The 26,377-nt window shown below is 40.6% G+C and overlaps 1 protein-coding gene across 6 annotated transcripts in view; it reads left to right on the top strand.

The window, feature by feature from the left end:
- The window catches only part of ARVCF (ARVCF delta catenin family member), a 185,265-nt gene that overhangs the window by 84,198 nt on the left and 74,690 nt on the right, over positions 1 to 26,377 (top strand). For all 6 annotated transcript variants that reach the window (XM_059827845.1, XM_059827844.1, XM_059827841.1 and 3 more), the window contains exons 2-4: positions 4,873 to 5,031; positions 14,080 to 14,687; positions 23,442 to 23,941. In XM_059827845.1, coding sequence (XP_059683828.1) covers positions 4,873 to 5,031; positions 14,080 to 14,687; positions 23,442 to 23,941 — 1,267 coding nt within the window. The remainder of the gene's footprint in view (positions 1 to 4,872; positions 5,032 to 14,079; positions 14,688 to 23,441; positions 23,942 to 26,377) is intronic.

The following is a 26,377-nucleotide window of genomic DNA, read 5'->3' as shown; positions in this document are numbered from 1 at the left end:
TCTGGGAGGATGATGATTCGATGTATGTGTTTTCAGTGTTTTTGAAGAGGCAATGTTTTAATGGATGTCATAATCTCCTGCAATTTTATATTATTTCCGGACTGGTTTAAATTGTTTCATAGGCAGAGAATAAAGAACTTTGTTTACTGTTTTAAAGTAGGATGTCTGATCCTCCTGGGGGAGGTTATTCTTTTATTAAAAAAGATATAAAATAGCTGCTTTGATGGAAATATAACTCTAGGAATTGAAACGGTGATGATTAGAGAAGCTGTAGTATTCTAATGCAAAATAAGCCCTAGGAGATACGTGCCCTAAATAGTAAATCACTCTGGTTTTCAACAAAACAAGAATTACTGTTATTTTATGATTCTTGCTTATTTTACAAGGTCTTTAGCTTTTTCATCTGCACTTAACTTTTACAGGCTGGGGATAAATTGATTGTTGTTTTGCTTTTTAAATAGCTTGGTGTTTTTAAAGCACGCTGGAGATGCAAGCACAGATCAACAGGATAGGATTCATTTGGTACTCAAAAAAGCAGGGAGAAAAGCCATGACTACTGACGCCCTATGCAATAACTGGATTGGAATCTATTCTCTTAACTTGGTGTTGTTTTGTAATCTTCTTGGAAGGAGCCAAAGATCATTGTTTGAAAGGGACCTCATGGGTAATGCTTAGCAATTTTTTGTGGGGTTATCACCTTGAAATGTGTGTGTTTATTCTAATAGAATTCCTGCTGCCATTTGAGAAGGGCTATGGGATCCCTCAGGGCCCTGAGGGCCCTGACAGACCTCAGTGGCCCTGACCAGCTTCACGTGGGGCTTCCACCCACGTTCCCGGCCCAGAGACCTGGGAGCTTTATTTGAGTTCAGCCCTGGGCCCTTGGTCCATGCTTGGGCTATGCTGAAGGAGTACTGGTCTCCAGCTGAGTCATAGCCACGCCTGTGTCTGGCCATGGACCCCACTGATCCAGACCCCGACCTGCAGACTGACTTCCCAGCCTGACCTCAGACCCGCCTTGTCACTGCGGACCTGCCTGGCTGTCACTGGACTTGATGCTAACCCTGACCTGCAGATTTGCTTCCCAGGTTGACCTCGAGCCTCCCTCGTCACTGTTGATAACTGCCTCTTGGTTGGACCGGGCTGCCATCTGGGGTCTGTCCCGCTCGGGTGCTGTGGAAGTGGGCCCCTGCCCAGCCATCCAAAGGATCCCCCTCCCTGAGGGAGATGCTGGCCCTTGATGCTCCCTGTGGCACGGTTTCTGCAGTTTGGCTGTTGTGCCTCCAGTGTTTCAAAGGGAGGGTCCCTGGAGGAGGAGGGAGCCAACCTGCAGGAACCATCAAGGATCCTGACGGTCTCCCATTGAAGAGGACCGGAAAGAAGCTCCCTTTAGATTTGGTCTTTCCAGATGCTTAGCTGATGGCAGTGATTGCTGTGGCATGGCAGATCCCTCTTGTGCTGGGGAACACCCTCTAGTTCAACAGTACGGGGAGGACCACAGAGTCTTGGCCAGAGTGGTAGGAAAAAAGGAATTTTCTGGTTGCTTTTGCTTTGAAAGCCCCCAGCAAGGTAAACGAATGAATGTGTGTTGTTCTAAACTGGAATTACCTACCTCTAGCAGGCAGGGAACTCCTGGTAGGATTATTCATTAGGGGTGTCATGTTCCAGCTCTGCCTAGCAACTTGTGTTTTACTTTGAATAATTAGACTTACCTGCCACATGTTTGGAATCTGAGCTGCTGAGATGTATTTAGCAAAAGAGCATACTAAATACTGACTTGCAAGCTGAGCACAGAGGAAGGTGGTTGAAAGGGGTAATGTGTCCCAGTTTCTGCAATGTGTGGTGACCTAAAATCCTTAACGATGGAAACTAAAAGCCGGTAACAAAATCTTTGCATCTTTTCTACATCAATGTTAGCTCGTGACAACTCCAAGTTAGTGATGTGGAGAAAGTACTGGTTTTGGAGATCAAAGAACCACCTCCTTAAGCTAATTCAGGGAGTAAGCTGGGTGATATGCTGTCCTCTGTGCTCACTGCATTCCTCAGTAGCTCCCATAATAAGAAGGAAGACACAAGAAGATGCAATCTGGTTAGTTGTCTGAGTTGGGCTATCTACCTTGAACTTTGCAAGCTTTTATTCTTTCAGATGCTTAGGACAGTCTCTTGCTAACAGTAGTTTTGTCTTGTAGGAATGCAGATCTCTACCATACCTCCCTGAATCTTCATTTTAGAAGCAGCCAGAGGATAAAAACTAGTGCAGTACTCATTTAAAGTCAATATGCTCTAGTTTGCAATTTGCTTATGTTTAAGTGCCCAGCTTTAAAGGTTTCCTTTGCCCACAGGCAGTCTGAATACAAAGGGAGGCTTTATTTTTTTCATAAAGAAAAAGTTTTGCAAAAGCTCAAAGAGCAAAATACTTTTCCACCTTCCGTCTCCTCAGGTTTATTATCACAAAGCAGAGTTTGCCTCTGAAGAATCTAGAAGGGAACGAAGAGATGTAAATTCATGCAGTCACCTCAAGATGCAGCTAGAAATGAGGATGATGAATGAGATGTGTGTATGTACATAGGTGTGTGAGAGGAGTGAGAAGGTCCCACCTTGAAGCAGTTTTGGCATTCGATGCTTGGAGATGACGGGGAGGTTTACAGGGACAAGGTGTAATGGAAAAAATCTCTACATTTAACTGGTTTCTTTGCTGTTGGCAAGGCTGGGGTTGCATGAAGACGAATACAAATTCTGAGTCTTTACTGTATTGCAATATTGTGTAAATTTTTCTGTTTAGAGAGAACCTTTACTGTGGGGTGGGAAAAAGGGAGTTGCAGTTAGGATATAGGATCTTCAAGAAAAATGTGAACGGCTTAGTGTATTTGTCCCAGGAGCTGGTTTCCCTTCTGAAGCTGTGGGTAGAAGACACAATCTGACATCCAAACCCCACCATAAAGCATTCAGTGTTTATCATAAGTTACTGGCCATAATGATTAAGTACTGCAGACTGGAAGGATTGATTTTTCTTTAGGATTTCAGAAGCCTTATTCTTGTTGATTGATTCTGTAGCCTGAGTTATTTTGTGTTTTCAATAGAAATGGAAGTAGTGCCTGCTTATATCACTTCTGGTGGTCCAGCATGTGTTATCTTTGAAGGCTGTCCATGTTGCATTTTGGCTGAAATCATTGCCTGAGGCTTGTCGTGGTCTTGGTTAATGTTAGTGCTTACCTGAAAATGAAAGCAGTTCCCTTACTGAAGCCCAAGTTCCGGAATGTCAGAATACAGCTGTAAATAAAGGAAACCGAACAGGGGCACATCAGCTTCTTTCAAAGGAAATTGTAGATCACGCAAGGATTAAATGACACCTTTCACTGTGGGGCTTAATGAGACCTCAGTACCTGCTCCTGCTCAGCAGCATAAGGTCACTCGGAAGGATACTGTCCTTCAGGGCTTGCACAAAACATGGCACAACAAAAGGGGCAATCCAGAGTTCGTCGTTGGGACAAAATGCAATTTTTCTAAATAAAATGTTACAAAATAAAATGTTGTAGTTCCCTGGTGATGAAGCTGCTCACAGGTAGAGAATATTTAAACCTTTATGTAATTAGACTGAGCACCTGCATGGCAACGGTTTAATCCCAATCATTTTGTTTTCCTGTGATGTGAAAAGGTACACTGAATTTGCCCACAGTGTTTTCTTTAGCAAAAGTGTGTTCACTTTGCAGCTTAGGGCTCTGTCATACTTTTTTTCTTTTTTTTATATTAAAAAAAAAAGAGTGTGTCAGTATCTGTATATTTGTGTGTGTGTGTTCCTTAATAAAGGATGTTCTTTGTGTGCCTGTGTGACAAGATGTGCAAATAGAAGCCCTGCTTTGGCTTTGAGGCTTGTGTAGCCCAATACCTTCAGGGCATATAATGAAATGAAGTGTCTGTCATTTCATTTTACATAGCTGAGGATTTACAATGCTGGGGAAAAGTCTTTATTTCTCAGTAAGTAAGCCAGTTCTTTATTGGCCACTTGCTGTGAAACTTTTTGCTGTGAAACTTTTGAAATATATTCATCTACCAAAGGGGAGCTTCTTTGATTTCTGTGCTGAGACACACAATTGTGTAAGAAAAAGGAAAGTTCAGACATTAGTGCTGGTGAGAAGCAGAAGCATTCTCTTTGGGCAGTATCCCTGCAAGAACCAGCCTTTGATCTACTTTCTTTCTGTTTAGTGTTTCTTTATGTTGTCTATCTGTTATAAATTTTAAATAAATTTAGAGGCAGGTAGATCTTACGGACTTAGCAAAGATAAGATGTCAGAAGGGTAGCATTTCACATAATTCAGCTATCAATCTCTAGCTATCCATTTTTTTAAGTTATCATTGCTTTGGGCAGTTTGAGAAAAGTGTCAGTTTAATAGTAGGTCTTGATGTTTTATAGCCTTCTGTAGTCCGCAACTGAGTGTATTTTATCAAATGGAAATAAACTTTTAATGGTGTGTAAGATTAACTGCTCTGAAAGCCAATGGTCCTGTTCACTGCGGAACTGAATGAATGTTTTTACAGACAAAAATTCCACTCCTCCTACGCTGGGCATTGAAGAGAAAGCTTAAAGCAGGTTTAAATACAAGGTAGTCTGTTAGTCTGTAGTAGTTTGCCTATAAATATGAAGTCCTTGATAGATGCTTCACATGATTTCCATTTACTGAGCTGAGCCCAGTCATAGCAGCGTAGTTGCAGCATGTTTTTTTGAAACAGTAAATACTTCTTTCTCTGAATCTCTACTTGCAAGTTGTTGGGTAAAATGTGTTTTTTCAGTTGAGAAAGCTGAAATCAATAGATTATTATAACATGATGGTAGCAGTGAAAAGTTAATTATTTTTTTTTTTTTACCTGCTTCTTTAGGAACAAAGCCCCAGTAACCAGACATCAATAGCGATGATGCAAGAGCCTCAAGAAATGGTGGAAGAGACAGTTACTGTGGAGGAAGACCCAGGCACTCCCACTTCCCACGTGTCTATTGTCACTTCTGAAGATGGAACCACGAGGAGAACTGAAACCAAGGTGAGAGGTTAATAACCAATGAGGAAAATAGTAAAATAGCATCTAATCACAAAATAAAAATAGCAGGGAGTAGCATGAGTGATGACAATTGTACTATTGTGATCCTCAGTGAGTTTGAATGTTCTGTTTGCCAGCAAAGCTGAGTTCAGGGCTTTTTCGGCTTTGCCTCTATGTCTAGTATTCTCCCTGTCAGCTGTTCTGATACAGCTGTTCATGGAGCTGTGAACTGAACAGTAGAAATAATCCAGGTTAACCAAGCAAAAGCACTAGAACCCCTTCCCAGGCTATTCATTCTTTTAAGATTCACTTCTTTTACTGAAACAGTTCACGGCATTGCCCTGCAAACCCATACGGTGGTACGAGCATGAGATGAGTTAGTTGGGCTTGGAGTAAGTTACTTTTGCAGCTGAGGAAAGTGTGCTTGGAAATATGTCTTCAAATTAGTGTGACCCGTAATAAAATGCGATTATGTGTTTGTCCTTTAAATTTAAATTTTGCAACAATCTTGTGAATGGAATTTTACTCCTGATGCATGGGGGAAGCTGGGTATGTTCTTACGTGACCTGTACCTCAGGTTCTGCTGGATTACAGGTTACACATGTTCTAATTTTCCTGATGTCTTTCTGTTCCCTTGTGTAAGGTAATTTTGCAATCTCTGCTGAGAAGGTGCTGTATATTCATAGCTGCCTCACATGCTTTCGGGTACCACTGGAACACTAATACACCTTGACATTTGGGTCTTGAAAGTTGAGCTGACATCTTTGTTAGGTTTTGGTCTTGTGAGAGATTAAGGGTGATTCCCTTTTTAAAAACTTCTGAACAGCACTGGTTAAAAAAAAGAGACTGTCCAACTGCTTTCTGTGTTAGAAGAAGTTGAACAGAGGTCACTGCATAAATCAGCATTTATTTTTACTGGTGCTTCAGAATTGCAGTCCTCTAAGGTATCTATTTAGGACATCAGATCCTCAGGTTGGAGTGAATGAATGTTCATGTCCTGAGGTCAGTGGGCCTGCACACATTGCTATAAACTGAGTTTCTGGTTTAATGTTAGAAAATAAATATAACTGACCTATTCTCCCTTTGTTGGAAGGAGACAAAGGTCTTAAAAATAAAACAGGCAAAGAAAAAACCCAAATTTTTATTAGCTCTTCAAATAATCTAATATATTTAATCTGTGACTTCTTTGAAAGAAATGCTGTTTTCTTTCTAGTGGCAGCAACAACAACTGTTATTTACAGGAAGGAAGTGATACAATTACAGTGGTGATGGACACCTTTTTATATGCACTAACAGTAGTGCATAGTTTTAGGAGACTTATAAGTGCAGCTATGCAAGGGAATAAAATGATAGCTATGACTGTAAAAATAGAGGAGAGGCCAGGCAATGGTCCCTAGATAACAGGACGACATGGAGTGAAATAGTTTGTCTGAAATAGTCATGCCACTGATAAAGCTGCGTGTTTGTCATAGCGTAGAGTGCGATCTTCTCCTATGCGTGGCTATTCTTCCATCTTCCCACAGAAAAGGACAGCGGCAGCTCCAAAACAGGCATTGTATCTGCATATGGGAAAAAAGAAAATTGAAGAAACAGGAACCCCAGAGCTACTGTTCCAATTCTAAGAGCAAGGCTTTGTTCTGTTACTGTAGTTCATTCCAGGCACTCAAGTGTGTTCAGATGGGGGAGGGTGAATAGCTGTCTTGCCCTGCATTTATGTTGTTTCAGATGATTTCACTGACTTCAACTTACATACTGTCTGGAGGTGTTTCCTATTATTTCACTGCTAAAAAGACCAACTCTTAAAAAAATAAAATAATTTTTTTAAATCCAGTCATTGAGAGAAGTGATTCTGAAATATCAAAACACAGATGGGGTTGGCTTAGCCCTAACTCTGTCAGAAGAGGTGCTGTGACTTTGTGCTGAGTTCGTTGTTGACTCTGAAATGGTTTTGGTTTGATGTTTCCTTGCTGTGATAATATGGCATAGATTTAACAGCTCTTAGTTACGAATCTGAGATCAGCTTTTTTAAGTTTTTTTTTTTTTTAACCACATTGGTCTTCAACCTGCTTGGGAATGTAAAGATGAAAACTGTTGTCACTGGGGTTTTGTAGCGTCAGTTAAATGTCCGGGACTTAATTGGCGTTGACTTACTATCGCTTGTAGTAGGTATCATCGTAGTGCTTTTTTAGGTCATATTATTACATGTGAGAGCCTTACAGAGAAAATTAAGTTTCCTGGTACCTCTGTGCAGTGGCAAAATTCTGACCTTGCTGCTCCGATGAGGATGGTGAAGGAAAGCATTCCTCTGGGATGAGAGATGCAAACACGTGTCTGCTGGGCACGCAGTGTGCAGCAGTAGGATCTTTGTTGAGCCCATAAACTGCTGTTCTGTGTCTCTGCCTGTTCCCTCCCAGATGTAAAAAAAAAAAAAAAAAAAAGGGGGGGTGGTGGGGAAATGCACCCCCCCCCACCCCACCCCCCCCCAAATAAAACCCCCAAACCAAAAACCCTTCATGAATCTGGCTTGCTTTTAGTGTGCAGGTACTTCTTATCCTTGTAAAGGAGCAGCATTTCCTATGGTGGGAATCCACACATCTATTTTCAATAATATCTAATCTGTTACTTAATAAGGGTAATGTTTAAAGTTGAGCTAGTCACAGTGTGTTCATGAACTGTTAGGGGGGTTAGGTTTATGCTAAGCTTTTTTAAGGTAGTTAGCACAACATACAAATAAAGATTTTTATGTTCTACATTGCTGTGCTTGCTCTAGGCTTCTTTGAGGAAGGGTTTAGAACCTATTTTTATTACCTCTGTGGCTACAAGGCTCTTCTGGACCATGCCAGTCACAATCTCCAGCATATTTGTCTTGCAAAGGAAGTGGCAGCACAAGATGCTTCCTTTGACAGCGTAAATAACACAGGTCATGTATTTTTAAGAGCCGAAGAGACCAGAGAGGCTTTCCAAATGTATGCTTTCATTGCTGGATAGCTTATGTGGGGATTAGTCAACCTAATGCCATTTAGTATGTGGGTTTGGATCTTTAAAAGGTAATTGCCGTTTATTTTTGCTAAATTGTATAATCTTTAGCTTGCTGGAGAGTGATGCCTCTGAAATTCCTCTTCTTGAACTGAAGCATAGCAAAAGCTGGAAATGGGAATGCTCCTGTATGCTGCTGTTCCTTTATTCCTCCCCGCCCCCCTGTTGTTTCAAAATCATAATTTATAGAAGTTATTCTCTTCAATAGTGTGTTAAATAAACAACCTTAATCCAGTAGCATTGACAGTTTTGCTATGCTTTTCCCCACATCTTTGAAGATGCCTGTAGCAGTGAAGCAGGAAGAAGGCATAATAGAATTTAATATTTGACATACTTTAAATAGAGAACATCTGCTTTTTCAAAATGAGATATCTCTGAGTAATTTTCCCCAAACTGTTATTCTCTTAGTACTATACTGACTAAGTCCCTATATAACATTCACTGCACGAAAGATGCAGCAGATAATACTTCATTTCAGCTTTATGATCTCTCCGGAAGCCAAATACCTATCATGCTAAAACAGTGAAAGTCACCTTGGGGAGAAGACTACCACTTCTTGCCTGTCGGCTGGAACATTGCCACTTGTTAAAGGGAGCCTGTTTGTAAAGTGGCTCAAGAGAACCCAGTAAAGCAAATTAGATGTGTGTGTGCTTGTGTTCATGCTTGCTTTTTTCTTTCTTCAGGCACCTTTTATTTTTATCTTCGAAATGCAAAAAGATTGGAGAGATTTAGGTCACTTTTATTCATTGAAAATGATGTTGTGATAACAAACTGTGAAATCAATCTGTATACAAAGTTGTTTCTTTTCCAGTTCATCCATTTGCCTTGTGCTTTCTAATACTGAGCAAGGCCAGATCTTTCCCAACAGTGATTAACTGCTGCTCCCACTTCCTAGCACCAGCCATGGGAAAGTGCTTGTGACTGAAACCCTTCGGCTGTGGCAGTCCCAGGTACCCTGAGATGCAGTTCTTCGAAACCTTGCAGAAAGTTCAAGGGAATTAGCTAATAGAACAGGAATGGATTTCAGCTGAAGTTGAGGGCCCTTTGAAAATGTGAAATGTTGAACTTAAAATTGAAGGGGAGAAGTTAGAGCTGTTGTTTTGAAAACCTACAGGGCAAGTTCTTACACAGCGTTTAATAGAAAGGTAATAGCTTCAACCTGCTTGGGCTGAGTAATTTTTACAGTCTGTTGTTCAAAAATAAGCTCTCAAAAATGTCAGAATGCTTTTATCCTCGCACATTCCTTCTCATCTGTTTTTTGTTTTATGACATAGTTTCAGCTTTTATAATGTACTTAATTTATCAAAAAAAAAAAAAGCCAAAACAAAACCAACCTCAATAACAAAATGGAAGGCAAAATTTATAGGTGCTGGTTAAGATGACTGCATTTGACCATGATAACCCACTTCAACTGAAATCTCAGTACAGTCTTTCCTCCTCTTGTGTCTGAGCACTGTGCACTTTGAAGGATCCACTTGTACCATGTGCACATGCATCCAGAAAGTCCAGTCGTTGGATATTTTCATGTTTTTTCTCCCATCCTTCAAGACAAATAGAAGTATGAGGGACAGAAAAACACAGAAACTGCTTCAAATGTGTTACTATTTCTTTTGTGTTCTGTTGGCAAATGTATTTCCAGAAATAGAATTAGTGAAAACATTACCATGGGGCCTGTAGGGGAATTATTTAACAAAATAATTGCTATTTGGGGGGGGAGAACAATGGTAAGGTCAGTAAACCTGACATGTAGTTATATTCTGGGGAAGGGGGAGCAGCAATAAAAGTACCCATTTGCAGTCTCACAGGATTTTGGTTCCAGAGGACTTGAATAAGTTGGTGTATTGGAACTTTTTCTTTTTTTACAGTGGTTGAAACCTTGATATAGTTTATGGGAAATAAGGAATTGCAAATGTATTTTAAGCATACTCAGACAACCTCTTCATAGGGAAATAATCTGAAGCTTTCATCTGGTACTCTGAGATTGTAGCACTGAAACAATTGAGCACCTTTGATTTGTATTTGGGCTAAAAAACCTCTTTAAAGAGGTTTTCTTTAGAGATGGAAAGTGAACTAGAATAAGTCAAATTACACTTTCTCAAACTAACTTGCATCTCTGAATTTTTCATTCGAGCATATCTGTAGTGAGGAGTTCATGCTAATAAATGTTTCTCAAGATTGGGTGCATCTGAAGGATTGTATGTGTCTCAGATAAGACAGTCTGCAGGGACTCCTGTTTGGAATAGCTTCATTCTCTCTGGCTAATGCATCAGTATTAAGGAAACCACAGAAATGTTGGGAGAGAAGATTACTGTGCTGTCAGCTGCTCAAGACTGCCTATGTTCTTTTAAGAAATATAAATGAAACATTCTGTTGAGCTGCATTTCCTGAAATAAAGATGTTTGGTCTGTTGGGGTTGGGTTTGTTTTTTGGTTTTTTTTGCTTGGAAACCTAATAAATGGACTTTCTTCTGTGTGCACTGGCTAATTCCTTCCAAAAAGCTTCCCTTTATTGTCCTGTAGGCAACAAAGTCTGTTTATCACATGATAAATCTTCTACCTCAATGCCTACCCCTGACAAACGAGGCATGAGTACAAATACTCCCTCTCTCTCAAAATACAAAAAGGCTCAGTTTGATTGCCCCACCATAACACCTTTAGCATTATTGAATGCTTTTATGCTATGAGAAATGTGTACTTTAATGCTTGAGTGAAATGTTCCTTCTTATGTGTCTTGACAAGGGGGTTTTGATTGTCCTGATTCTTCCCACTCATTAATAGGGGCAGCATTCAGAAAATGGTAGAGGTGAAGCTGTGCTGACATTGTAAACTTGTTCCTACATGTGCTGGCTGACGCTAAGTGTGTCTTTTTGACTAGCCACAGCCGTTGCAAACATGTTTATGCTAGTCTTGAAGACAGGAAATAAGGCAAATTGGGGAAAAATTGCAAATGAATCCTCTGCATTCTGTGTTGGTCATATAAAAAAAAAATCTCTGAAAATACTCTGTAGAGTACCAGAACATGGTGAAAAACTCATTAAGTGTAACTGGTAAGTCACAAATTGTCTAGGAATTGATTTTCGAAGTGTTCTCAAGTTCGGCTTTGTGGTTTTTGTGTACATGTACTGAATATTTGTAGACAATTGTTCTTGCCATAATGTTTCTGTATTGTGTTACCTCATCCTGTTTGACAATAACAGTGATTCTCCAGAAAAAATGAAGCAGTCAAAAGCGAGCAAGAATCCAGAATTGGCAGTGGGAATGCTGGGTGAAGACATGCAGCAGCGATGCCTCCGCTGCAAAGCCTTTGTCCAGGGATCCTGCAGGCCAAAGCTTGTTCCTTCTTTCATGCTATTGCTGCAGCCAGACATGGTTTATTAGGTATCTTGCATTGTCTGATCTTGACAATTTTATGAAAAATTACACATGACAAACTATGCATGAATGGCCACATATGTCTTGAAAAGAGAAACTTGGAATTAGATTTAAAATATCTGGCTCCTGTTGAATAGTGCTGAAAGAAAGGGCTTTGTGAGGTTATGCGAGTGCTCTTCCTGGCATCTAGAAAGCTGCCTCTTTGTTCCTTCCTGGGCAAAAGTATCAATTTCTGATTCATCAAATTGTTGAAACGCTACCTTCCTTCCTGTTATTCCCATTACTGGTTCCCAAGTTCAAGAACGCAAAGGCCCAGCACTTTGCCTCCAGTTTTGTCATTGTTTTGCGAAACTCGCATATTTCGGGCCTGAGAAATGTTGCTTTTTCTACTCTTAGAAGATCACTTATGAACATACTACTTTGAATAAAACTTTTGTTTCAGACTTCAGTAGGAGAATACTGAGCTGTGTTGCCCTGTGTAGATCCACTTCACAAAGAGCTCCTGTAAGCTACGCCAGCTCTTTCTCTTCTCTAAATGCCGTCTAGTTTTAGAAATGCCATGACAGTGGTCATGCTGATAACTGATAACAGCAAAAACTGCTGTTGGATTTTATGTCATGAAATAAATGGGTTGTTTCTAGTTTCCTTCTTTTAGTTATTAAAACATGTGCTTTTAAAAAAAGGGAAAAAAGAAGATTTGGCGGCATGGAAGCTAGCATCTTTCCTGACATTTACTTGCTGAGGAAACCCCTTTGGGTTGAAGAGGATAATTCTTTCAGCTTTGGCCCAAATTAGATATTAAGGCCATGTTGGTACCTGGCTGTGCTTTATTCAGCATTGTGATGCTGTTTAATTATGCTGTTGGTGGAGAGCCATTTGTGCTGCTTTCAGTCTTGAAGGTTTTCATTACTTCATTAGGCTGAAGTATCATTTACTCACAGATGTCTCTAGGAAAAGAAATGCTGTTTGGTTGAAATTTTTCTGTTTGGGGTTTCTGTGTGAAAACATCTGGCTAGAGGACATGTCTGGAGCCACTTCACGGCATGTACTCTAATTATTTTGTTTTAGAAGCAGTTTAGCTAATCTGGTGCCAATCTAAATGTTTAAATCAGGGGCTATAGGTCGAAATATCTATTTGGACTTCTGAGCCACTGAGCAATCCAGGAATACATGTTATAGTTACTGTTTCTCTTGATGTACACATTTCATTCTGCGGCTTACATGAAGAAAAGTGTCATTTATTGATGCTTATTTACCTCTGTAATACTTTAGAAACCCAAAATATCTCATAACAATTTTGTTTTGTGTTCCTCCCCTCCCTGTGTGTAGTACAGTCTTGTGGATTGATTCTCCCTCTCATCTTTGTGGGTGTGGTGTTTTGTTGGTTGGTTGGGTTTTTTTACAAGGGGCTGAAAGTCAGCATTTACTAGGGTTAGGGTAACTTTTTATAGGTTAAAGTAACTTTATTAGGGTTAGGGTAACCAAGGATAGATTGGCTTCTGCTGGACTTTGTATTCCCCCCAAAACAGCTTTTGCTGGTCACTCTGGAAGACAGTACAGAAGTTGATGGACCCCAGATACCGACCAAAACAGAAGTTCCTTTGCTAGTTTGTAAATAGTAGTGTCTTTTGTCCGGCACTGTCTTATGCAGATTGCCAGACCTTTCCCGTGGAAGCAGAACATTCTTGGAAACTCTTGAAGACTCTTTGTTCTCACCCTTTAGCAAGAAACTCTGAACACAAGTGCCCTCTGGACACTTACATTTCCAGTTTTCATCAGTTACATGAAATAGTCTAATTCTATCTGTGTTGAAACGAAATGTGATTTATAGGAAGAAAAGATAAAGATATATTTGTGTGCAGATTTTTCTTTAATGTTTTAAACAAGCTTGTGTGGCCCAGTATGTTTAGCGTAGTTGCAGCTGCAAAAGCTGTGTGGCGTTAGTGGTCATTACTGCAAATTTGTTAGTCACCAGAATAATGTAATGACACCAACTACCTGCTGGGCTTTTATGGTGATGGTCGGATGTAAGCATATCTTAAAAGAGAAAGTAGTTGTGCTGTCTAAAAGCTAGAAGCCTGAAACTTTCCTGTTTGAGATCATGGTTTCCTAAATATTACTGCCAAATTTGCGCGCCATCAAGTTACACAGAGGTACAAACTTGAGCCAGATCAGGCGGGAGCATGTAACTGTATTTCTTTCAAGCTAGAGCACGTGGTGTGGTATTTATGTTAATTGTGGGAGGACAGGCTGTGGCTCCTCAATGATGTAAAGTCTTCTTTAGGAAAGATGCCTCCTGAAAACTTTTTAGGCAAATCTGAGCTCATGTAATGACTTTCCACTGCTGCCACGCACTGTCACATGGCTGTAGTGTTTTTGATTTGGTAGTAAGAGCCCCAGAGTGCCCTTAACTCTGGCTCTATGACCTGTCTTTTCAGATTTTTATAGAAATATTTTCCCACTATTAAATCCGAAACCCAGTAGGTGAACTCATGAGTAGACCAGTGCTTCCATTCAACAGGCATGTCACTGTAGTATGCTTTGTGATGCTCTCTCCCCATTTTACTGTTCTAGCTCCCCGTATGTCTCATCACATTGTGCAGCAAGGAGAAAATTAACATATTTATTCATTACTTCTTTGCAGGTTACCAAAATGGTCAAAACAGTCACCACCAGAACAGTGCGTCAGGTGCCACTTGGGCCTGATGGCCTGCCATCAATGGATGGCTCGTCTCCCATGGGCAGCTACACAGATTCAATAGACAGAAGGTACATGAAGAATGGGGAGCGGTACATCACACCACAAGCATCTTCCACGTTAACCAGATCTTACAACAGCTACAACGATTCTTACGCTGAAAGCCACGAAGGCCAGTATCGCCCTTATATCAGCCATGATGGTTATGGAGATCTATCTGATAACTATGGCAGCTTGTCTCGTGGTGTCAACTACCGTCCTCGCTATGCCTATGTGCCAGGAAACAGTTACAGGCCAGATGATGGTAGTTTCACCTTGCCAAGCAGAAGGGATAACTACGGTCCTGTTGCTCAGCCTCAGGTGCCAGTGGGTAGCAACGTTGACTTGAACCGCTCCCAGCCAGAACGCTTCCAGCCAGAGCCCTATGGACTGGAAGATGATAACCGCAGCCTTGGAGTAGATGATGAAGGATACGAACTGGATCCTGATTACTCCACTGTAAACCGGAGGACGTCTGCAGGTGTGCCAGAGAGAGGAAGACCTCACAAAGGAAGGTAAAACCCATTTGTTTTTTACGATGTTAATCTGCAGCTGTTCTGCTTAGTTGAACGTGTACATTTGAACTCTAGATGGTCTGGTAAGCAGGTAGAACCCATCATGTCGTTAGCCCATAAATGACTGCAAAATGCACATCAAACACAGAAGGGAGTGAGGGTAGTGCTCAAAAAACCTTTCACTGTGTTTCTGGGCTGCTCAGTTGAGGTTGAATTTAGAAAGAAATAGACGATCTTGTAGAAGAGGGCCAAGTTTTTTGGTTTTTTTTCCTCTTCGTAAAATAAGAGTTGTGACTGCATTGTGTTGTCCCAGAGCCATCCCACACTAGCAAGGTGAAAAGAGGGATTTGTAATCTGCGAGACTTCTGACAGGTCTGGTTATGTGCACCTCTGCCAAACAAGAATTTTGAACAGCTGGTTGGGGTTGCAGACGAGCTGATACCTCGTGGTGAAGGGGTGCCTTGTGATAAAAACTGCCTTGCGAGGTTTTTGACAGCCTCAGCTCCTGATCCTGTGCTAACCGCACACCCTTCAGCTGCGTGACTAGGTTGTGCTGAACCTCACTGAAGTACTTCAACGTTTTGTAAGACAAGATCATTATTTTGTCCTGTGCCTATATAAAGGGGAGATAGGAGCATCTGTGTTGCACTTAAAGTAACTGAAGTGACCAGTCACAAATTACTTCTGGTTCAGCCCCCTTTCCAAGGGATGTTCTATTTTATGCCATATTTTCTGATATAGTTGTTTATGCTGGGCTCGCAGCTGTCAGCTCTTGTATTTGGAGAAAAAAAGAAAATAAGCTTGGGAAGAGAGTCTTGCTATTCAGCTGAAAGTCATCTTCTCAGTATGAACCTGAAAAACTTGTGGACACTGCTTGGAAAACAAAGTATAAACTGCGGCTTGTGCCTGCATGAAGTCGTATCCTCATGATTCATGTTTTGATATGGATTTAGTTCTCATTATTTTCCTTTTAATTTAGAGTAGTTTCCAGAGCTGTAAAGAGAGTCTGGAACCCATCTGCCTCTGTGTGTGTAGGTGGTCTTTAGACTTAATACTTCGGACCGCAGATTTCACTTCAGCAGCAGCTGTCGGTGGGATTTGGGTAGGCCTTTTCGCTCTCTTGTCTTGGAGTGCTCCTACTTGGAGATGTTATGTCACTCATGGTTTCATTCATCCTTACGTATCTCTGTCTTCCTTCACATTTCTGTAAGTTCATTTTAAAGTTAAATGGTATCAAGCACCTGCAAGGTGTCATCTATATTAAAAAAAAAAGAGAGAAAAAAGGTATCAAGGCGTATCTCCCAGAACCCCCTTTGAGTCCCTTGTGACACCTTTGATCTTGCAAGCTTACCAACCAGTGGAACCACATCAACATTTTATGGGGCTGAAGGGAATACCTGCAGCCAGTGGGTGCCAAAGTACCAATCAATCTATCAAACTTTAAGTGGTGCTCCCCTGCATCTAAGCAAGTTTACAGTTCTCGTTAAAAACAGTCAGGCAGCAGCGCTTTTAAATTTTTATTAACATTTTTCAAACTGTATGCATGATGAATAATTAAATGTATTCTTAGAACCTGCCCATTTGCATTTTTAAAGTTTGGGGGTTTTTTTAAACATCCCTTTGATTTAGTGTTCCTTGCAGTTTGGATAGGACCAGTTCACAATTTTTGTTTTACATTTCTTTTGTTGTGAGGTTTTTTCCATATTTAATATGATCAAGAGGCTTTGACAAGTAATTAGCCTGACTGTGGCAGCAAACTTTAGCTGGCGAGAACATAAGAAGATTGTATGAGGGCCTCTTCATAAGTAGTTACTTTTTGACATTTCAAAGCAACACTTGAACAATTCAATAAAGCTGCATTTCAGGTATGCTACTGATCTGCAAGAAACTAAAGACTACAAATAGTGCTTTGTACTAGATGAGGGTAACTACTACTTCATTATTCCTCTCTAGGTTTTTTAAAATAAGTTATTCCTTGTGAAAATGATTAAATGAATGTGATAAAGTGATGGCACTTTTGATTTGAAAAAGTTTGTACGTGTAGAGTAGGTATAATAACACTGTTAGAAGCTTTTCTACATCGCACCAACTTTCAGCTTGGGCATCTTCATCGTGTCGTGAACGGAATTTTTCTGCTGGCTAATTCGCTGTGGAAACTTAACTTATTCTCTCATGTTCTTCCCAGTAAGTGCTGCCCTCATTTCTTCATGGTTTAAAGGTAGAAGAAAGATCCGTCCTGTCAGTTACTAGTTTCGATGCTGTTCTGTCTGAGGGGACCGAATGGAGGTTTCCCATCTGAATCTGTGGTAGTGAGTCTCACCCTCTACGTGATGAGGAGACAACCTAGCTGTGTCTAGAGGGGGTCCTAGTCAAGGGGATTACAAGTACAGATTGTTCTTTCCATCCCTCGCCTGCTCCATTTGATCACAGAGCTAAATACCTGTTGTGCTCTCCTGTCATCACTAGCCTCAGTTTAAGCTACTTTTATTTCATTTTAAATTGGGGAAAAATGTGCCTCCTCACAAACATACACACATCCAGGTAAGTGCACAAAGGCCAATATTCCCTCTGTTGGCTCTTCAGTGCTTGTGGCTGGGTTTGTTTCTCATTTTCTTTTATACTGAGTCTCTGCTGTAAGATATATTACTTTCTGCAAGAAGAATACCTGGCACTTAATGTTCTTTTCCTCAGCATGTGCTCTGGTTTGGTTTAAGTCAGATTGCATAATAAATTGGGGTGAGAGAAAGGCATTTGGGGTGTCTAGTACTGATTTAATATTACTCAAATTTACTTGTGAAGGTATTTACACATCTGTAGTTGGTTTTATGCCCTTTTTTTCTTCATTTGGTAGGTTGTCTTTATTAAATTAGGAGGTTTTTTGTTACAGTCTTTAAAAATATGTAGTCTTATGGTGTTGCTATGTGTTTTCAAAAGAGAAGCAGGAAATACTGAATATTTTTCATTCACAAAAAACTATCTCTACTATTATTTGAATATTTTTTTAATCATTAAATTGAAGTTAACTCAAATGAGCAGGAAAAAATGGCAAGTCATAATTCATCTTATTTTTTTAAAGTATCTTCTGTTCAACTTCTCATTTCTTGCCTCTCTGGTAATTTCTTTCCAGACTGGATCCCTACAGTTTGCCCTTGTACTAGCATTCATAGGACTTCTTTTTCCCTAAAAACTCTGGAGCAGCTATTGCTGCTGTTACTATTCCCGACTAGACGGGATATGAATTTTTAATGTTGATTAAATCAACAACAAAACAGTTTTCTACTGTTAGATTTTCTATGGCAGAAGCCTGATCGAAGAGACTGAGACTATATTTGGTGGTCACTTCATGGTCCAACTTATTATTACCAGGAAACGGGTCAGGTTTTAGATTAAATAACTCTAACACTAGATCTCTCTTGCTTCTGTTATGTATAGACAGTGTGAGAATATTGGTATCACATGTGTGTTAGTCACATTCTACTTCTGGTGTCTTTTTTCAATCTAGACTATAAAGCCTTATATTTGTAGATAAACTTTCTGTCAGCACTTCTGGCCTAACTTCACCCATTTCAAGCGTGGTCTCGCAGCAGCACCCATGCAGGCATCCGTAAGGCTGGGGAGACACCTATCACTGTAGATCGGCCTCTTTGGTTTAATGAGCAACGGTAAGTGTAATACCAGGATGTAGGCAACATTGGGAAGTTGTCTAGTTCAGGGCAGGAGTGTACGGACATGCCTGGGCAGAATGGGGTGGAGCAAAAAAGGCAGTCAGTTTGGAAAAGATTTGTTTTTTTCTGAGGCTCCTCCTTAGAGTGAATTTGATCTCAGTTTGTTGATCTTCTGGTAGCAGAAGACTGACGTGTGGCTGAGTTTTATGTGGCAGGCGGCAACATGAGTCAGCTCATCCAGTAGCAGCTTTGAGGTGGTTCCAGTCAAGGGGATTTCTGTGTTTTAACTATATGGCTCATAACTCAGGCTTGTCTCAGCAGTGGATTCAGTCCAATTTTGAATCCTCTTGTGCGTCCTCCTATCAGGGAACAGAGGCTAGCAAAAGTAGGACCTCATTCTGCAAAGTCTTTAGATTTCGTCTTCAAGGTTTTGGCACAAAGTTCCCTCCTGAAATCCCAAGCCTTTCTCGTCTTTTATCCTAAGCAGACACCAGCTGCAAACCGTGATGAATGTAACACTTGTATAAATTGTTGAGGATTAACTGTGTAAATCCTTCACCTGTTTACTCAAATGTGCCTATGTTGAAGCCACGAGGAAGATGATAAATCCACAAGCTCTCTCCCAGTTTTTATCTATGCTAGAATGTGTTTTGATCAATTCCCTGAGACAGGTGATTATTGAGACCCACAGCATCCTAAAAACTCAGCTGCCTTGCTACAAACAGATGGAAGGCAAGATGCTTGTAGTCAGCAACCCTGGCATACTACCAGATCTCTTCAGTCCCGAAGGTAAAGAGCTCTTGGCCTCCTGAGCACAGATGACTGTATCTGCTGGAGCTCTTGTTAGTCCTTCTTCTGTGTCAAGTGGCTTGCCTTTCCAACGTAGCTGCTCTGCTGCTGTGAAAGTGAAAAATCACATTTGGCCCCCACCAGTCCGACTCAGAAACATGATTTCTTTACTCTCTGTGTAAATGTGTTGCTGATTTTACTCACTTGTCTTCAGAAACTGCTATCTATCCCTGATAGATACTTGCTTTTGACTTCCTCGCCCTTTGCCTAGTCTGCACTTCTCTGGCCCCCAAGCCCCCTGTTAAAGGAGGGGAGATGGGACTTGACATGGGCCAGACCACCCTCACTCGCACAGAGAGTGGGGATCCCTTTCTGCCAAGGCAGCCAAAGGCCTTGGGGTAGTTCTGCGTTATGCTGCCTGATCAGTTATTTCACTCCTTTGCATATGATCTGTTTTGGTAAACTGCTTCTCTTCAATGCTGTTAAGCAATGGAAGAGTTAATATTTAGAGCTTCCCATGTAAAACATTTCGGGATTCTTTAATTACAGTGTGGGTTGTTTGGGTTTTTTCTTTTTTCTTTTTTTTACCTTCTCCAGACTTGATAACTGTATTTAGTCATGTGAATCTGAATTGGTGTGATACTTGCCTTTCTTGTACAGCTCTTACATTCACACCAGGTCTCAGAGTTTCTGGATAATTATTTGGGGTCTTGAAGGGTCAAGTGTCCAGGTGTTATCTTTGCTGTCAGGTAAAGCCCTTGGGTTTTGTTACTGTTAATCAGTGGCTGGCTAACTATTGACACTGTTTCATCCTACAGAGGTATGTTGGATCTGACCTCTGTGAGCTTATTTCAACAATAGTGTTTCCTGTGTTCATCCTTTCTCTTTCTTGAGAGACACTGTCTGTGTGTACTAAAATGGTTGTGTTAGACTTGCAATCCTATCTTTTTACTAAGGAGATGGTCTGGCAGAATCGGGTTGAGATTGGCAGGAACAGAGTTATAAGTGAACAGTTCATGTAAGAACGGGAATGTATGAAAATGCCAACGGTTGTTCAAAGTCACTTATGGTTCACGGTCTCTTTCCTTGAGGATGCTTTGCTTCTGCTGTGGGGATGGCGCCAGCAGTGTGTGCCGTGGTCATCGCTTCACCACGGAGCAGTAGCTGGTGGGTTCTAAGCAATGCTGCCCTCCCCACCACTACCTGCGTGATCCTTCTGAAACCATCTGCAGCTTTCCGTACCCGTGGCACACAGGAATGCCACCTCTTCCCTGCAGCATGAAACACTCGGCATCTCCCATCTCCTGTTCTAGCCCAGCTCGGTGTCCTGGGGATTTCATCAGAGGGGGCCATCAAAGGCAAGGATCATCAAAGCCTTATTGGCTGTCTTTGGTGCATCAGTAGCTTTGTATCGGAACAGTGGAAGAAAAACCCCTTCTTTAAAAAAAAACTTCGTTAGACTAATTATCAAGTTGGGATATGATTTTTTTTTTTTTAATGACTGATTCTTTACTTCAGGTATTCATATATTTAATAACTAGTGATTGACAATTTGAAAAAAGTTAGTATTGTTGGTACAAGAGTTATGTGATGCTTTCTCTTGTCATGACACTGTTGCAATTTAAAGTCCTGACTCTGAAGTTCTTTCTGGGGCAAAGGTAATGAAACCAAGGAGCTTTGTGTGGCACAGGGGAGAGGATACAGCATGAGGAAGATGGGCCCATCCATGTAGTTCTGTTTGGAAGGCTTCGTGGAAATAATGCAAACAAACTGCATCCCGAGGCAATAATTATCTTTGTGTATTTGCATGGATGAGAAGGAGAGAGAAACTTAATTGTGCAGGTGTAACTGAGGTGATATACAGTTATCTTCTGGGCAGCTCATAGGACTGAGACGTGCTGAATTGCGAGTTGCCAAGCAAGCAACCGCTATGCAGAGGGCAATTATTAAAACTAATCTTCTACTTTTCTTTTATGCAGTCAATAAGAATTTAACAGGAGGGTGAGTTTGAGAAATGAGTTTTTGTTGTAGTTTTAATGCTGATTGTCCCAAATTTGCGTATGTAAAAACAGAATTTTGTTTGAGGAGTAGTTAAGCGGTTTTGTTATTCTGCCCTGTGTATATGCACAAAAGTAAATCTTTTCAATGTTGTTACTTTCTTCTTGGAATGATGGAAACAGCTTTGTTCTGTAACAGAAAATACAATGGCTGTCCAGACATTGTAAATTACTGTGTAGAGCAAGTACTGAATTATACATACACAAATAACTGCATTGAGAAAAGGATTTCTTCAGATTCGTTCTGAGTTTTGGATAGTGGCCCATTTTTATCCTTTCATTCAGTTTATGGTTTAGAACAGCAATTAAAGCAACTTAAAGTCGGTAGAGGTGCTTTTAACATTAAAAGCGTTAATTGTACAAGACTAAGTTCAGTCTCCACCTCCGGTTGCTCGTCTCCCCAGAGTCTAGTTTAATTAGCAGTCCCTTTAGGATAACAGCAAGCTCTGTTTTCTTTCTGAGTTCTAATGGTCTATACTTCCTTCAGCATGACATCAGAAATTTTTCAGAAACATCAGTCAATGCTTAAAATGGAAGTTTTTAAGAATAATTTTCTAGTGATTAAAGCTATTTGCGCTCGACTGAGATAACTACAATACTGAGATAGTAGCTAACCTGTCCAGGAAAAAACAGTAAGGCAAAAAGCTGCTGCTGTTTTTTTAAAAAAAAAAAAAAGTTTATGTTAACATCTATTAAGAGTAGCATTAGAGGGAAGGGAGGGTGAAGAGAACACTCTTCTGGACTTGAGGTTTAAAAAATGGGCTTATTTGGAGTTTTGATTCAGCTCCCCAGTGGGTCACCTCAGCTCTTCATCCTTCTCAGCCAGGTTAGCGAGCTGGTGTGAGCCTTCAGCACCTGAGAGAGGATGGGTTGCAAAGCTGAAAGTGTTTGTGGGAGTTCATAATTGTTAGGTGTAAGTCGCCTTATTGCCCTGTGGGCTTATTCATGTATAAAACTGAAGAATTTGTGGCCAGTGGGTCACTGTGCACAAGCTTCAGATTTCCTTTTGTACTTCTCTTAAGGACATTATCTCACAGATGGGTGCACTGCACACACACTGAAGTTCTCCTGCATGAACGATGCATGTTCTGGAGGATGAAAGGGGTCACTTTGAATAAGGGCTGAAGAATATCAGTGAATCTCAAAAACAAATTCTGAAGTTGTAAATGCCTTTCCTTACAGATCTCTTGCAGAAATGTTCTGTCTTTAGCAGCTAGTTGTAGGAAGTGATCGGAGCAGGGGGATTTTTTTCTGAGGGTTAGAGATTATAGTTGTATTTGTCAAATACCGATATTTTTATTTTTTTTTTAAAGAATATGGGGATTTGTAGTGTGAGAATGTACTGCATTAGAATATTTTCAGCTGTGTTGACTGTAACCTTGCCCTTTGTGTGAACTAGGACAGTACTATCTAAATAGGTGTGTTAGCTGGTTGTGACTGACCTTGCTTCAGTTGCACACAGTGAATTATGGCACAGCAAGATGGGTAAGATTCATTCTAATGCTGTAAATTATCTTAAGAGTGTCTAACATCCAGGTTAGTTGCTAATCTGGGGAGGAAAGATCAGAGTGATGGACTTGTTTTGGATGTCCAGCAGATTACTCTACTGTTAAAAGTTGGACCCAGTTCTCTTGGCCATCAGCCTCTTACCTGTATTCCGAATGATTCTGTACAAGATAGACTTTTATTACATGTTTGGATTCAGGACTTAGGTTTTCTATCGTCTTTGACATTGTTATGTATATTGGTGAGTTCAGTATACCTGTGTGAGCATCACCGTGGAAATGTAGTGGAACTTCTCAGACTCGCTGAAAAGTGTCTGTGCTCTCTGCCCAGGCCTTGACTGCCTTTAATTAGAGTTTTGGTTTGTTACAGAAGTAGCGGCATTAATGAAGTTCAGTGTTTCCTACTAAATGCAATCCATCTCTATCATAATTGGTTTTCTAAGTGACCAAAATGAAAGCAATCTGTTTGACTTTGCAGTTCCTATCGTCGTTTCATTGTTAGCCAAATAAATACTGTGCTGTACTTCCGTCACTGCTGAGTACTCAGCTATCGTTAATTTTCAAGTTACTACAAACAAATTATTTGAAAGTGTAAATATGCTGCCCCTAATGATGTTTGTGATATTAAAAGGTTTGCTCATAGGTGAAATCTCCATACTGACTTGTAGGTACAGAGTATTTAAATGTGCTTTTTTCCCCCTCCCCCTTTCTTTCTCTTGGGACTGTTGCTTCTTATAGGGGCTACGATGACCCCATCGAGACAGAGATGGTTGAAGAGAGGATCCCTTACCTTCATGGTGGCTACGCAGCACCGCTGGCACAGCCAGAGAGAGGAAGCATGGCTAGTATTGACCGTCTGGGGAAGCGCTCCCCCTCTATTGACAGCATTCGTAAAGACCCCAGGTGGAGGGATCCTGACCTCCCTGAAGTAATTGCCATGCTCAGCCACCCTATTGATCCAGTCAAGTCGAACGCCGCAGCCTACTTGCAGCACTTGTGCTACGAGAATGATAAAATCAAAAAGGACGTGAGGCACCTTAAAGGGATACCTATCTTGGTGGGCCTACTTGATCATCCAAAGCCAGAGGTCCATCGTAAAGCCTGTGGGGCGCTCAGAAACATCTCCTATGGGAAGGATAATGAAAACAAGGTGGCTATAAAGAACTGTGATGGAATCCCTGCATTGATCAGACTATTGCGAAAAACAAATGACATGGAAGTCAGAGAGCTAATTACAGGTCAGTGTCTGTAGTTTCCTTAATGAATTATTCTTTAGAGGAGTCCTTTCAGCTTCAGGAACAAGAATTTCTGGAGATTGGAGCATTGAAGGAGAATTTAGATCACTGGCTGCAGCCCTTTCTTTAGCTGCACCACGTTCGTGGTGTGAGAAAGCCAAAGGCAAATGTGCGCTTCAGGAGGAAATGGAGATCATCTGCGTATGTAGCACACTTGGGTTTCCCTGGCTGCTGAGAGATGAATGATGCTTCTTGGACGTAGCATGCAACTGCATGTTGTTGAGTTACCGAAGCTTAAATGAGTTATAGCAACTTCATTGACAGGTAATTTGTAGTGCGCTTGCCCTCAGCATGTTATAATCATGAGGTAAGATACACTAATCTAAAACTTCCCTTGTTAATCTCTTATAAAACAGTCCTGCTGCCATGTCCCCACTACTTTGTATTGATAGAACAGTCAGTCTCCTCAGGAACACTTCTAGTCCCTGGTGCTGGGGACTCTGAGGCTGTATATAAAGTTGCAGCACTTCTGGGCTGGAAAACTCAGATTTTAAGGAGTGTAGAGTCTGCTGTTGAGATGCTCTGGACATGGGGTTTGCTTATTGCAATAATCGGAAAAGGGAGAATTACATTTTGAAGTTACTGAGTTTGTGCACACTTTGCAGGGATTCATTATTCAACCTGTTTTTTTATTTGAACTTAGTCTTGAACATCGTCCAAAAAGAGTAATAAAGTATATGCCAAGTTTCAAAGTTCAGCCATTAAGTGGAAAAGGGTGGAAAAGTATGTCAGCTTTTAAACTAAGGAGAAATATATTGTTCTTCAGTCTCCCATAATTCATGAGAAATGAAATGGATTTCCTTTTCTCTTCTCAGAAGCAGCAGGGGATGTTTGGATGGAGATCAGGGCAGTTGCAATGAGTTTCAGTGCCAGAACGGAATTTTTCAGGAAGTTTTGTGAGTGCGAAAACAGGTCCAGGGCTGTTTAGCTACCTTATCAGTGTTGGATTCTCTAGGCAGACCCTATTGCAAACATGGACTAAGCCATTAGAAGTAAACATCATAATTCTGTAATCGTCTCAAAAAATTTTAGCAGCTCTCCAAGTTTTTACTGGTGGTCATAATTCTCCAGGATGAACAGTAGCCTTGGGTGTTCCAACTGTTCTTCCCCAGCCATTATAGGATATTTAGCAAACTAGGTCTAAATATACAGTGTAGAAACTAGCAGGGAGCTTTTTCCAGTCCTTGTCCAGTGAGCTGGTAAAGGAGAGCTGTCTTGTTTTGTCAGAGAACCTTTAAGTAGCGTGTGTTGGTTGTGCTTTGTCTCTTAACATGGAAACTCTGTAGATAGTATTTATATTCCATTTCCTGCATTCGTTTAGTATGATGGCTGACTTAAATTGATTATTCTTTTAAAAATAAAGAATATCTGTTTATCTACTGTTCTAGTTTACTCAAAACTCATTTCTGGAGTGCTGAGAAGGAATAAATTTATTTCTTTAGATTCAAGAAAGGAGAAGCCAGTCTATAATTTACTCTGAAGGAATATCATTATAATGCTAAGTGGTAATCAGTCACTTTTGAGATTTCAAAAACAAACTGGATGTATTCGCTTTTCACTGTAAATGGTGATTGCTTTGATTTCCGGTTGATTGATTACTTTTACAGTTCAAATGCATTTTATTTCACAGTAGCTCTTGCTAATTAAATGTAGTATTTTTATTCCACTTTGGTTTTTGCTATTTAAAGCTCTTTATTTCCCCTTACTGAGGAACACCAGGAATACTGAGGGCATTAACCTAAACAGATGTCCAGCAACAGATGATGTGCACTTAATCTCCACCTAACCAGGAATAATTTCATTCCACTTCTAAAATGATATCACCAGATCCGGTGTGAGACATTCAAGCATCAATATAGAAGAGAAGAGTATTCCAGCAATGCCTCTGTGACTGGTGCTGGTGTACTTGCAGTCAGTGTTCAAGGCCTCGGTTGATAATACAGAATTGTCCATTTGAAAAATGAGCTCAGAGGGTCAGCAGAGAGAAACAAGAGCCAACTTGAAGTGCAAAGGGAGTATTCAGCCAGGGCTGCCACAAAAGGACTGTGTTTTGCAGCCTCAAAAATTCACATCACAGTTCTGATGTTCTCATGGTAGGAATCTTGACTTCCTATGCGAGTACTTTTCCCTAGTGATAAACCAAAGTCTACCTTTCTCATGAAAGTTTTTCATTCTGTCTGGAGTGAAATCTCTGGGGACTTCTGCAGCAATGCAAAAAAAAAAAAAAAAAAAAAAGACAACAGCATACAGGGTTTGCTTGTTTATTTTCTTTAACAGGCTGCAAATTCAAGTTTGGTATGACACATTGACTTTTCTGTGGTTTAGTATTTCTTTAACTCAGTAGTGGCTGCTTCTCAAAAGCTGAATAGTAATCATCAG

The sequence above is a fragment of the Gavia stellata genome, chromosome 21 (assembly GCF_030936135.1).
Source record: "Gavia stellata isolate bGavSte3 chromosome 21, bGavSte3.hap2, whole genome shotgun sequence".
Lineage (NCBI taxonomy): Eukaryota > Metazoa > Chordata > Aves > Gaviiformes > Gaviidae > Gavia > Gavia stellata.
Note: the sequence above shows the minus strand (reverse complement) of the source record. Positions and strands in the feature narration are given on the sequence as shown.